General features: G+C 30.9%; 1 protein-coding gene across 1 annotated transcript in view; it reads right to left on the reverse strand.

Moving 5' to 3' along the window:
• Positions 1–15,229, reverse strand: part of LOC106882502 (suppressor of lurcher protein 1) — a 1,283,613-nt gene that overhangs the window by 573,630 nt on the left and 694,754 nt on the right. Inside the window, exon 8 of the mRNA XM_089350836.1 lies at positions 11,525–11,587. Within this exon, the coding sequence (XP_089206962.1) occupies positions 11,525–11,587 (63 nt within the window). The remainder of the gene's footprint in view (positions 1–11,524; positions 11,588–15,229) is intronic.

The following is a 15,229-nucleotide window of genomic DNA, read 5'->3' on the forward strand; positions in this document are numbered from 1 at the left end:
GCACCAATATTTACTGGAAATAGCAGTTGATAGTATATGATGTCATAGTAAAGCTTTACTGACAAAAATGTTATTGAGTGGCGAACATAAAATATTTCATCTTACCTGTAGGAAGAACATTAAATAAATGTACAACCCAGATGTGGATAATCTAGCATCATATATTATCGACTGCTATTTCCAGTAGATACTGGTGCATTGTTGTACCACTATCTTATTTATACTTTATCCAATTGGTGCTTTGTCTTACTAGGAAGCAATACCATTATACTGCACTATTTGATAATTTTTTCTTGTTTTGTGCGTGTGTGTGTGTGTATGCATTACTTGTTTCTCTCATTGGATTTCAGCCATGCCGAGTGAGCACCATATTAAAAGTTTTTAGTCAAACATATCAATATCAGTACTTATTTAACTCTAATAATTATTTAATCAATCTCAAATTATTGAATGGTTAAATTTATCTTTTTTTGGTATACAGGGACTAATTTGATGCATTGATTTGCAGCACTATATAAAAATACACAGACACACATGCAAATATATATACCAAGTGAAAGGATGGATGTGTGTGAATCCTGAGTTAACTTTGTAACCACACAGTTTTAGATTCTCTGTCAATGTGGCATCATGGGCAAGTATCTTCTATTTTAACCTTGTATGTATGTGTGTATGTATGTATGTATGTATGTATGTATGCCATTATTCAGCTTTATTTCAAGCTTTCTTGCTAATAGAGGTATAGTACTATACAAAATACCGAAAGGATTTTCACCTCTTATATCACACCTTTCTTCCTCCTTTAACGCCGATGTGATATAATTTCCTGGGAGAGAAATACTTTTGTGGCTGAAGATAGCTTTGTATTGTAAATTATACACTGATATAAAGCTTGAAACACGTGTACCGCAGAATCCTTTGTATTTTTGTTGTTATTTTTTGGATTTATAATTTATTCTTTCACCTCAACCACGAGCTGGCATACACAGGTGCTTACAATTGTCAAGTATTACCTCTAAATGTTACTTTACCTACGTATATATATATATATATATATATATGTATGTATGTATGTATGTATGTATGTATTTATATATGCCCATAAACACACACACCCATGTACACATGCACATAAATTCATACACACTATGTGCACACACACACACATACGTTAGCCTGCCACGAATTTTGGTCCAGCAAATCTTTTAATCAGAAGTTGCAGTGAGCCCAGAGCTGCTATAGAGAACACAAGCCCAAAGGTTGATATAGAACTCTGTAACTGCAACAAAAAACCCATTATAAACTGCATAGCTGTGTGTGTGCATGTATGTGCACATGTATGTGTGTGTGTGTGCATGTGTGAGAGTGTTTGTGTGTATGTGTGTGTTTGTATGCATGCCTGCATGTTTACACACATAAAATTTAGTTACTGATTTCAAATTTAAATTAAATAGGCTTTGAAAGATGAAAATACATTCAACAGTCAATCAGTTAATGAAAACCGAGTAAGGAAATGATGCCAGAAAGTTCACTGTTTTTTTATACAAATTTACTTCTACCGGAACCATTATCTTTTTTAAAGTTCCTGAGAGAATTAATTTGAAATTTTCACAATTTCACAATAATTTTATGAAATGACTCTTCACTTTGTGAAAACTATACAAAATTGATATGTGCATGAATCTGTGCATCCTATTTGTATGCATGTAAAATGTGTATGAATGTGTGCATGTGTGTGAGAGAGAAAAAGCGAGAGCATATGTGTTTATAAAAATGTACACAGACACATATTTATACACACATATACACATAGCCTACTTATTGTGAATACATTTCTACGAAATACTTTTTGTATATTGAAAAAATATATATCTCATATAGTTTCATAAATTATTTCTGAATCAGTCATAAACTAATAAAATAATAAATTTAGAAAAGTATTGCATTTCTTCTTCTTTTTCATCGTAGACTACTACATCATTTCAGACATTTGGTTGAAAGTTGTTCTGGACAGCAGTCAATATGATGAATGACTACTAACTAGTAAAAATAAAATAATTACAAGAAGTGAAACCATTGAATGTCATTCCAGAGAGCAGTGGTTAGATTTAGTCATGGGACTTGGATATATTTTACAACTTATTATTTATTATAATAATATTATTTTACAACTTATTATATGACAAAATCCTCATTATTACTTTTGTAATATGTTTTTGAATCACTTTCTGCGCTGCAGTATGTAAGAGCAGTGACAATTTCTTTTCTACGTTTAATAATTTGTAGATTATCATCTAAGGAGATAGAAATTAAATTTTAATAAAATATCTATTGTCATTTTTGCTAGTTAATAGATGCTTAGTAATTACATCATTAATAAAACACTATTAAATCCTAATTAATAGTCTTATTTGGAGAAGTTTCCTTTGAAGCAGAGCAGTTCTCCATCAAAACGTGATAGTCCAATGGTTATAGCAATTGTTCAACCAATTTGAAATATAACCATGTTTACATTGCATTCCCAATAAATTACAGAAAATGAATAACAGTGACATTATGAAACTGTAATGATTAAAGATAGATTAGTTACAAAATGTGTAACTCAGAGAATACCTTAACTGTTTGCAAAGTACAAAATGTATTTTAAAATGGAAACAATTGAAAAATACAGTTGAGATGAAAATATCAAACTGCTAAAAAATATCACCTTGCTTTGTTTTATTTTCCTAATGAGTATATATAAATAGATTTTATGGGATAAGATAATCTTTTTGTGCAATAATTTTATTACAAAAACATATTAACTCTGGATGGAATTTATAACACAAAAAAGGGGGAAAAAGAAAATTTTGAAAAAGTAATAATTTACAGAGAAATAGGTATCAAGTTTTTAAGCTTAGCTCAAACAGCAAAGATAAATGATGAAAGTGAAGTGACAGAGCGAAAAACAGAGAGAGAGAGACATATGTAAGGGGGAGAGAGAGTTATAGATACAGATTAGGAGATGCATATCGAGAAATATGGTAAGGTAGAGTCAAAGTAAGAAAGAGAGAGAGAAGACAAAAGGGAGAGAAAGAGAAAGAGCATAAAATAGAGAGAAAACACAAAATAGAGAGAAAGAGAGGAAGTGAGAGAGGGAAGGAGAGAGAAAGACCACGAAAGAAGAGTTTAAGGCAAGTACAGACAGACTAAAAGATAAAGATGGAAAGAATTAGACTAAAAGATAAAGATATAAAGAATTATTAGGAAGAGAATATAAGAGATTCAGAGAGAAGAGCATAGGAGTGATGACAATCAAGTTTGAAGACATGGATCATATTCTGAGCTGCATTATCTCAATGTTTTTAAGTGAACGAATTGAAATCAGATTTCTGAAGTATGCAAGTAGACTGAGAATTTACTTCAGTAATTTATCTCTTAAAAAATCACAATTGCATCTGACTTCTTGCATATATATATATATATATATATATAAAACCTACAAGAAATAACAATTATAAAGGACTATGTATATTTTGTAAACTAAAATAAGCTATTTCTCACTTATCCATCTCTCTCTTTTAACCACACATACATGTGTGTATTGGTTTAAGGATGTGGGAGAGTTTAATACTGAATTTATATTTTATGCACTTATTCAGTGAACTGCAATGGAATAAATTTCTTGGGAGAAAATATTAGGAAGATACATAGAGTGAACATGACACTTCATAAAAATTAAGAACCAGGGCAAGGAATGGAACACGTGCCTTTTTTGTGAAGCTATTCTAAAACCTCAGAGTTCTAAGGGATTCTGTTATCATCAAAGCAGTCATGGATTCAGTCTTTACATTTGACATTCACTTTTGCATTCACTTCATCTTTGGCCATAAGCATTCATAAACACATATGCAAATACGTTTGTTTGTGTGAGCATGTGTTTATGCGTAGTGAGAAACTGAGAGAGAAAGGGAGTAGTTGTTTGATATTCTAAACTTGCCACAAACTTAAGTTGTATAGCTAAGCAAGTATTCTTTGAGTGGTAATTTTTTCAAATTAAAGCATGTAAAAGTGCATACTTGCCATAAAAAGAAACCATTAGAATAATTGGCTAGATTCATTTTATTTGTTTACTTACTTTAAAATGAACCAATTCTACTAAATTTTTATTGCCCATCCCAGAATATAAGTTCTAAAATTATAAAGAACTACCTAATGTGTATGTGTATATATGTGTGTATATATATATATACATATATATATATAGATATATATCCATGCATACATAGATAAATATATGCCCATATATATGTACATATGTACCTATATAGATATATATATCCAGACATACATAGATAAATATATGCCCATATATAATACACATATACATATATCTATACTAAATGACTTATATGGAAGATGAAGTGTAACATGAAGCTTTATTTAGTAAAACAATCATTTAGGCTGCCTTCTGCACTACTCTTTAGTGGGTGGGAAATGATGTAATGATATCAGATGCATCTCACAGTGCCAAGGAGCCTCATCAGGTGATGTAATAGGTTTCAAAAGTTATAAGATTTGCATTTCGCTCCAAGCTAGAAGGTGGTATTATATAATACTACCATGAGTGGTGAACGTGAACATACTCTGCAGGTACACTACCTGGGGCTTACCCAAAACAAGGTTTGGATACTGCATTTTAATGTCTCCTATCTAAACCTTAATTTTAATCTAACTTTACACACATACACACACACATATATATATGCATATAGAAATGCTCATAGACATATATACATCACACACACATGTATGTGCACAAATGTGTGGGTGCACAGGCACTGAAATGCATAACATCCTACAGTGATTTAATATCAATAGATTTTTGCTCTGGCACTGATGGCAAAAGAAACTGCTTTCTGGTAGAACTACAAAATTCTGTCTCTTCATTTCATTTCATAACCTGTGATCTTTCACTGTCATTTTGGAAACCAACAAAATCATGAAAAAATTCTATTTTTGCTTGATTCCGTATTTCTCTTGCTGTTTAGTTGTTGGTATGTGTTTTTTGTTTTTCAATTCAAAAGCAAAAATAGAATAAAACAATCTATTAGAAAAAAAAAATATCTTTAAAATTTTTCTTCTTTTTAGTAGTAAACTAATAAAAAAGTCTTGCTTTAAGTTACTAAGCTGATGGATTTACTAGTTCCTTTGAAGATTATGTCATTTTAATTGTGCTAAGCTTATTTTCATTGCAAAGAACATTGCAATCATTTCCCCTAAGAAACATTCATAAATTCATGTACAAGAAGTATTATTAATAATCCTGCCATCGTCAAATTTACTTTTTATAAACACAGGGTTAATAAAGTAAGCTTCAATAATGCTCTTAAGTTAATCAAGCTGACTATATCCCCTCCTTCTACAAAATGAAGTTGTTTGTCTAGTTTTAAAATGTTTTAATACTACAATCAACCATTACTAATCCAGCTACCAGTAATATGGTTCTTGGACATAATTTTCAGTTTTATGCATTATACTGCCACTGTGTTGGTGGTTTGATAGCAGCATCAGCTTTTGGCTCTAACTTATGGAGACTAGGAGTCATAACTATTGGTTTCTACATTTATCATTATAACATGCACACATTTAGATCTAATGATAAGTCCAATGCATTAAAGAACCGTTTCTCAAAATGCAAAAAAAAAATATCTTTAAATAAAAGATAAAGCCAAACTTCTGATAAAGCTCAACAATGGTGTTTCTGAGAAGTTTGTTTGAATTCTACTACATTGGCTCTTTGACAATATATGACATAAAAAAATAGATAGAAAAACTGAGTAAGCTTTGCAGGTTGTATCTAATCACTGGTATTGCAGTAAACTCATTAACTGAGTGCTTGAGCTCTTCTTAAGTTCTATTGATACCAGATTAGTAACGCTCAACTCTGCTGGTCTCATGATCCCCTAGCATTCAAATTCATTCTGTCTTTCTTTCATTCATTCTTTTCTAAGGCATATTCGCTCAATTTACCTTAAGTGCAAAATTTAGCCTTCTATATTTCAGTTCAAATAATTTGTAAAAATGCACAAAGAATATAACAGTGTTTGTACCCAAGCTGAATGTCTGTTACAATGTTACTACTACTCCTTGTCCATTGCAAAGATATATTTGAATTGTTAAAAAGTAAAGACCTAATGTATAATATAAAAAAGTAACTTGGAAGTTAACTTTAGAAGGTCACAGGAAAATCATTCATCTCTGGATAACAATAATTAAAAAATATTTTAATGGTATTATCCCAAAAAGAGGCTGAGATGAATAAAGTTGCTATTACACAACCGAATAAAATTAAGAATTCTTCAATATTATTTCTCAATAAGAACATTTACTAACAAATAGTTATGATAAATTTAAATGCAGATAAATCATAGTTTTGTGTAAAATTAATCTGGACATTGATGAGTTTTAATCTAGTATTAAGATATCAAAATCACTATTAAAACTACCATGAAGATACTTGAGAGATACAGAAATGTGATCAGAATGCTACAAGAAATAAGAGTTTTCAATAGTATTTCAGTGACAATAATCAGAACGGTACTATTCTAAACCCACTTGCCAAACCCTCTAGTCATGAATCATTTTAACCCAGCATTAGTTTTATAATCATAACAATAGAAATATTATCATATTTTGAATGTGTAAATCATAACAAGAAGATTATATTTTTAATAAATTCCAGTTATGAGACAATATGAATGCAATGAATCTTGAGGCAAAGAGTTGATGTGTGCTGAATGGAGTATTTTGCAATTAAACAACTTCGGTTATTTGGTTATTTGCCTAAGGTTGGTAAGAAGTGTGTGCGTATATTTGTGGGCGTGGACGCCAATAATTATTTTATGTCTGTGAGGGCATGTGAATATGTGTGGTGTATGTGCAGATGTAATTGGATTTCCTTGCGTACAATACGGTATATGACATATTGTTTTCAATACAGTCTAAGATTTAAAATATTTCAACATTTTAAACGAAAATATCAAGCACCTGATAAAAAAATATAGCACTATATATAGCAAAGATAGGCTTATACTAACTTAATCACTACCATAATAAACGTGATTTAGGAAATAAGAGGATACAAAAAAAAGAAAGTGGAAAATGTTACAAGGCTACTTCTGAATAGACTTGAAAGACAGTGTTCCATATTTAAAAGTTCTTTATTGAAACTAGACCATTTCAAGTAGAATAGACAAATAATTGGTTGGTAACATTAAAAAATTGATTGCCTATCAAATATCATAGTATTTTTTAACTTTGGTTGCTCTAAAAAAATATATATATATGTGTATCATTCCACGTATGCCACACACTTTGAATCAATAAATGTGACATCATACTAAGATTTCAATTGAAAATAATTTTCTAGTTTAATGTTACTGATGAAGAATTCATTCAAAATTCCACTTTTAATAATTATATATGTTACATGTACTTTTTATGGACTTCTATGAAATACTACAATTTTATTTTATGTATGTCGCCTACATATGTAACATATCTATAGTGATCTGGAGATAACCATTATTTCTTTTAATGATTCTGCCAAGTAATCAGGCAAACTATGGTGTTACCATTTTCATATTGTCACGTAAGTTTAAAATTATATATAGGAGCAAAAATTGCTATTGATTATGAGTTGGTCAAGAAATAATAATTAAACATACACACTTATATATATGTGTGTGTGTGTGTGTGTGTGTGTGTATGTATGTGTGTATATATCAAATAGAAACATAAAACCTAGTTGCATTATATATATATATATATTCTTTTATTCTTTTACTTGTTTCAGTAATTTCTACTGCAGTCATGCTGGAGCACCACCTTATATATATCACCATCAACATCGTCGTTTAACGTCCGCTTTCCATGCTAGCATGGCTTAGACGATTTGACTGAGGACTGGTGGACCAGGAAGCGACACCAGGCTCCAATCTGATTTGGCAGAGTTTCTTCAGAGTTGATTCAAAGTGTAGTGGGTGCTTTTATGTGCCACCAGCACGAGTGCTAGCCAGGTGGGTACTGGCGACAGCCACGCTCAAAATGGTGTATTTTACGTGCCACCTGCACAGGAGCACTGGCAACAATCTCGCTCGAATGTCTTTTCATGTGTCACTGGCACAAGTGCCAGGAAGGCGACATTGTTAATGATCAATGGCCACGCTCGAAATGGTGTATTTTACGTGTCACCTACACAGGAGCCAGTCCATCAGCACTGGCAACAATCTTGCTTGAATGTCTTAGTGCCAGCAAGGCGACGTTGGTAACGATCACACTGGAGCTGTTTATGTGCCACTGGCACAGGAGCCAGACAGCTGCTCTGGCAACGATCGTGCTCTTAGTGCTCCACTGGTACAGGTCTCATGCCCCTCAAATGCTAGCTAACTACACTCTAAAAATTGAAACACTACATGATAGTATTTGCTGTAGTTATTGTGCAAAAGAGTAAATTTACTAAAATGCACAAATGTGATATATTAAGAATAAAAATCTTTATTTCATCATTAGGTTATTAATACCTGACACCCTATTTACTTTACTATTTAAAAACATGGCTGAATTAGAAATAAACATTCACGACCTAGAAAACTTAATTGTGGAGCATACTTTCAAATGTTTAGTACTTTAATGAAAATCAAAATTATATATTTGAGGCAATGGATTGATGAAATTGTCAAATGTATCACCACTTCATTCTTGCTTTATTATTGATAGATCTCAAATATTTATCAATGGTACATTTGTAGAACAATAAAATGCTACATATTTTTGTACTGTTTCAGATTTTCAAACCTGTGTAAGATACTTAATGTATTGCCCAAATCTTCCACATTCAGTTAAAAACTAAGAGAGAGCACACAGGAATATTAGAATTCTAAATGCTAGATGTAATAATCACTATATAAGCAATAAAGGCTTAAAATTTATTTTTACAATGTAGAGAATATATATATATATATATATATATATATATATATATATATATATATGATTCCATTAAAAATATTGCTCTTTCATAGTGTGTCTAATTGATACTTCAGCATTTGATGCAACTAGATTTTATGTTTTCATTTATCTTCTCACACTAATTCTGAACAAAATTTGGTTGAATAATAAAGTAGAAGCCTTAGTGTTTTATAAAAAAAAAAGTGATAAATAAAATAAAATAAATATATAATGATAATAATAATAATAATAATAATAATAATAATAATAATAATAATAATAATAATAATTTACTTCAACATTAAAATCTTTTTCCTATATTTTCTTAATTTTTTTTCTGTATGTTTGTCATATTTAATAAAGAAAAAAAAAAAAAAAAAAGAGGTTGCAGAAGACGAACTTAATTCATATCTATATTTGTGATACACTGTTCAACATTCAATAGTATATCCTCAAGCCATGTATTTGTTTACTGTATGTAGCCATAGCTATTCATTCAAGTACAAGTAAGCTAGCAATTTCAGGCTGCCACTAATTAATGAACAACTGTTTATAATTCATATATAAGTCAATATTTCATTGCTTGTAGCCAATACAGCCTAACTATGTAGACTAACACTACTACTTGTTTACTCTATTTTGATCCTCGCTCACAATCAACAGCCAACATTTTTCTGAGGATAATATTGATATTCTATTGTATTAATGAATACAGCCTAATAACAATAGTAAACATGAGTTTTACTACTTTTTATTGCCATCCTTCTCAGTTTCTCCCTCCCTGATTCTCTTACTATTTTATAGTAATATCAATTTCTGCTTTTTGTTTATGTGTTTTCTTTTTTTATATTATAAGCTATTTTATATTTTTAGTTTAAAGAAGGTTAATACATTTGAATCCATTGATTAATTCTCCTAATCAATGTTGACTACCATTAATTTACCAATAAATTTTCAAGTTTGATCATTTTTGAGATATTCCTCTTGAAGTAAAAAAAAAATCAATAACATTAACCCAAAAAGTAAAAACACTTCCCTAAAGGCTAAATCTAGAATGAAAACTGTCTGCCTATGCATTCTATATGTATATACATACATTCCTTCATATACACATGCACACACACATATACATATACAGATACACAGTCTGTGATCTTTATAACTATGGAGACCAGTTGCAAGAAATTTTAACTCAATGCCACAAATTCTTTTCACAGCTTCTGCTTTTAAGAATATAAAGGAATGGAAGGAGTTCTATATACTGGTTACATACTGTACACCATAACTAACACTATACAAACAAATCTGATATTATATACACACATACATACACACAGACACACTCCCATTCACACACACACATATATATTAAAAATATGTTACTATAGGCACATAACCAAATAAAGGTTTAGACTCTGATTACATAATACATATAGAACTCACAAATGCTAATTTATGCTACAGCATTATATTCCTACAAATTTTCAAAACATATCAAACAATTCTCTTATTTCTTAAATTATCCTGAAAAAATGTAACCTACTTGAATATTTTTCTGTTTCTGAAATTTTGTCTTACTTTCAAAAGCCTGCTACAAAAAATTAATTCCATTTTATATATCACTCTTCTGAAGTGAAAATATTTAATAATACACCAAGTTGCTCAATAATGCATATTTCAGAAATCTATATTCTTCATCTCTTTTTTTTTTCTACCCTAAATTTACAAGGTTAAAGTGTTTAGGTGCAGCTCAGATACAATTATATTACCCAGAATTGCTTTCAAAGAGCAATTGTGGAGTAATTTATTCTTGCCAATATTACGAGATATTTTTCCATGCACAGGAGAAGAGTGATACCATCATATATATATATATATATATATATATATATATATATATATATATATATATATGTAGGTATGTTACATAGATATAGATATAAGAAAGAAGATCTGAAAGGCTTAGGCAGAAATGATGAGAAAAGATCATTATACCATGATGATGAAGATGATGGAAGATTTGCCTGAGATTTTCAGCTATCAGTGAAAATATTTAGGGCACATATTTAAGGAACAGATCTCTACACTGCTGCAGGACTAATCACAAATGTGTGAATATCTAAACGTTAGTTTTTTTCACTCTCTCTCTCTCTTATATATATTAGTGTGTAGATGTGTGTGTGTTGTGGGCTTGTAAGTATTATATGTATCTGCATAACATGTGCAGGTCTGCATGTATGTATAAGTGTGTACATATAGATTTAGGTGTATAATTATGTATGAATACATATTAAATTATGTATGTATATGTGTGTGTGTGTATATGTATATATATATATATATATATATATATATATACACATACAAACAGTTGCATATAAAATTTAAAATAGCCTGGTAAAACATACAAATAAACATTGGATGCACTGCTTTATATATCACAATGGTATAATGATCTTGCCTATGGAGTCAAAAGAGATAGAAGAGCATCACAGAATCGAGAAAGATTGACAGCTACGAATAAACATCTTGCCTTCATGAACCATTATTTCACGACCAGCTGTCTGACTGACTGATGACCTCTGTAAATAAGAATCTGTGAGAAACAAGTGCAGATATAAATTAATTTCTTTCTTCATGTTGGGGTTTTAGTCATGCCCAAATAAACATTTTATATAAATATTATAAGAGTGCATGTATCCATACATGTATATGTATGTGTGTGTGTATATATATATATATATATATATATATATATATATAGACATACATATACATAAATACGTGCACAAACACACCTATACACTCACATGCATGAATGTACACACACGCACAAAATATACACATATATACACACATAGGCAATTGCATAATATGTATGTACTTGAATTTATATTTTTTTACAGTAATATTGGAAATTGTTGCAACAAATCTGTGAGACAGCTCTTAGCAGATATAACTGTGTTTATCCTGTTTCAACAAAAGAATTTCTTTCCTAGTTTATATTCTCAAGAACTTAGCAGTAAAACTGAGAAAATAATGCAAAACTGAAATCACAAATATTTTAAATGAGTACTATTAAATGAATAAATCTAAAGCATATTAAGATTCGATGCATACTGCACAGTAACAATGTGACAGGAAACAAAATCATTAATTAAAAATATTCTTTACAAGGAGCAATTCATTACAATTATTATTGAGGACAATAAAATCAATTTTATTCATAAGCAGAAAATACTTGTAGAAGCTGGAGTAATACTAGTAATAGATCAGAAACATATTTTATATATACAAACACACACACACTATAGATATCAGCACAAACAGATTTGCGCTTGCACAGGCACACACATATATTCACACAAAAAAAAAACACATACTTCCATGTACCCAGCATCATTTCATTTGATGCCATTAACAAGATTACTGAAATAGTGTGAAAACTATCCATGTTACTTTTATCTTTAGAAGACTAATTAAAATCAATCAGTCTTCAAATGGGCAGGAACTTCAGACCTATAAAATAATGGAGAGACTACTACAAATAAAAGATAGTTTGTACTGTTTGAGGTTATCTCTTTGAATTTTGCCACTGATCAAAACCAAAATGGGTTACAAAAGTAGTATTGATAATATGTTCAAAGTAATATATTGGAAATATATTTTATCCAAAAATGAGTAAAATAAACAAAAGATACTTTTGTTGTGTCTATGCTAACTTATTTACAATTTGCTTGTCTTCTCTGGTCAGTAAGATTCTACAAATATAATATGGAACATCTTTTTTATTACTAGATCAATAAGTTTAAATTTTATTCATTAGTAGTAGCTTAATAGAATGATGAAAAGAATTTCATTGAAATATTTATATATATATATATATATATATATATATATATATATATATATATATATAATATACAAATATATATGTATAGATCCATTTATATATACTTACATGTATACATATATATATGTGTATGTGTGTGTACATGTACAAAAACACACACACATTTATATGTACACACACACAAAATCAAATGGAAATTGTAGTTGTGGCTGATGCTAGTGTCACCTGACACGCTCTCACACTGGTGGAACGCAATAAGCACTATTCATGCATGGGTTGTTGCTAGTGCCGCCTGACTGTCTCCCCATGCTGGTGACATGTAAAAAGCACCATCTGAACATGGCCTATGCTAGTGCCGCCTGACTGGCTCCCATGCTGGTGGCCCATAAGAAGCACCCACTACACTCTTGGAATCATTGGCATTAGGAAGGGCATCTAGCTGTGGAAACATTGCCAGATCAGATTGGAGCCTGGTGCAGCCATCTGATTCACTAGTCCCCAGTCAAACCATTCAACCCATGCCAGCATGGAAAACGGACGTTAAAAGATGATGATGATGATACACACACACACACACAAACACACACACACACTCACACACAATCATGTGACAGTAGTTTGCATATTCCAGCTTCAATATGTTTTACACACATCAGCAAATAAATATATTATTTGCTGCTCTAATACATAGGAACTCTTGCTTTTATTGTGCTGCAAAGGACAGGTTTAGCATTCATAGCCAATGATGTATAACAATGCAGAAATACAAGTACCCTGTCCCTGATTGTGCATTGTGTTTTCATACTGATTGCCTATGGATAAAAATTTCCCTCAAGAGTATTTCAACAGCAAGACATCTTCCCAGCACGCATTTATTTCATCTGCTGTTACATTCTGAGTTCAAACTCCGCCAAGGTCGACTTTGCCTTTCATCCTTTCAGGGTCGATTAACTAAGTACTAGTTATGCACTGGGGTCGATTTAATCGACTTAATCCCTTTGTTTGTCCCCTCTGTGTTTAGCCCCTCTCCTGTGGGCAATAAAGAAATAAATATGACTGCACACACACACACACACACACACACATAGAGTAGTTGTGAAACCACTAGTATAAGCTTAGGATAGACAAACACCAAATTAGTGCTTGGACATTTTGGATTCTTCAATTGCAATTTCCTAATCAGGGGAAAATAATCCAGGTAAAGAAGAGCTGGCTATGAGAAATACATAGCTTGAGTAAATAGAGATGAAAGATAAATGAACAATTATAGATGCCAGTAATTAATTTTTATAAACTTTTACAAATACATTTTCATGTTACATGATGATAAATCTTTATGGCTGTTTCAAACCTTCAGTGACTGGTTGATGCAAACAAGTAAACACAATGAGACAATAATTATTCTCAGTAAATAAAAGAAAATATTATCAACTCATATAAATTGTGAGAAGCTGGAAATGCCAAATATTTTTGTTGCAAAGATGTGGCAAATGGAAATGTAATAATAGTAAACAATATACTTAAGGTAAAACACAAGCACATTAACAAAAACTTGAAAGAAGGGGGAAATAAATATTAGTAGAGTGGTGAATATGGGAAAAAGGGAGTAAAGAACAAGAGCACAAATATGCTAGTCAAAAGTGGGGAAGGGGTTCAGTGAGAGAGGGGAAAAGAAAAAGGAAAAGAAAGAAGCAAGTAGAATCTGTAAAACAAACAAAAGGGCCATTTTGTTGGTTCCAGAAGCTTGAGTGACAAGGAAAAGTTGTAAATCTAAGTTGAGAAATGTGGAGTAGGCATGGCAGATCAACAAGAATCAATTAAAAAGGAGATAATGGTAAATGAAATAGCCTTCTGCTGGGTAGAAGAGGCAATGCAATTTTATGGCAACCGGATTTAGTAGATGTGTCTAAACACAAAGGTAAGAAGGGAGCTACTAAAAAATTCATAGAAATAAATAACAAATAAAGATGATAATACATAAGGATGGACAATAAAAAAAAAACTATTACATAACTGAAAACATATGAAAGACTTTAGAGTTCTATTCAAATTAAGATATGTCATAATTCTAACTAGGCCAAGTAATTAGATGTAAACAGATGATAGTGAAATGCATATAACCAAAGATGCAAATGTCAGATCAGAATACAAGTTTATAGGTATCTATGTTGATCAGAGTAAGGAAAACGCTTTGAAAACGGCATGCATCATGCTATTGTGTCACACTGGTTATTCTTATGGAATATTTCAAGTATGAATTTCATGCAGTGTGATTGCCCTGGTAAAATCTTCCAGACCTAATTACAAACCAAGGGATGTTATAGTAAATGCTATTAGCACTGAGTTGATGGATATAATTTGCCAGCAAACTAGAAAATTTGCACT

This window comes from Octopus bimaculoides, chromosome 4, assembly GCF_046866305.1.
Source record: "Octopus bimaculoides isolate indiv1 chromosome 4, ASM4686630v1, whole genome shotgun sequence".
Lineage (NCBI taxonomy): Eukaryota > Metazoa > Mollusca > Cephalopoda > Octopoda > Octopodidae > Octopus > Octopus bimaculoides.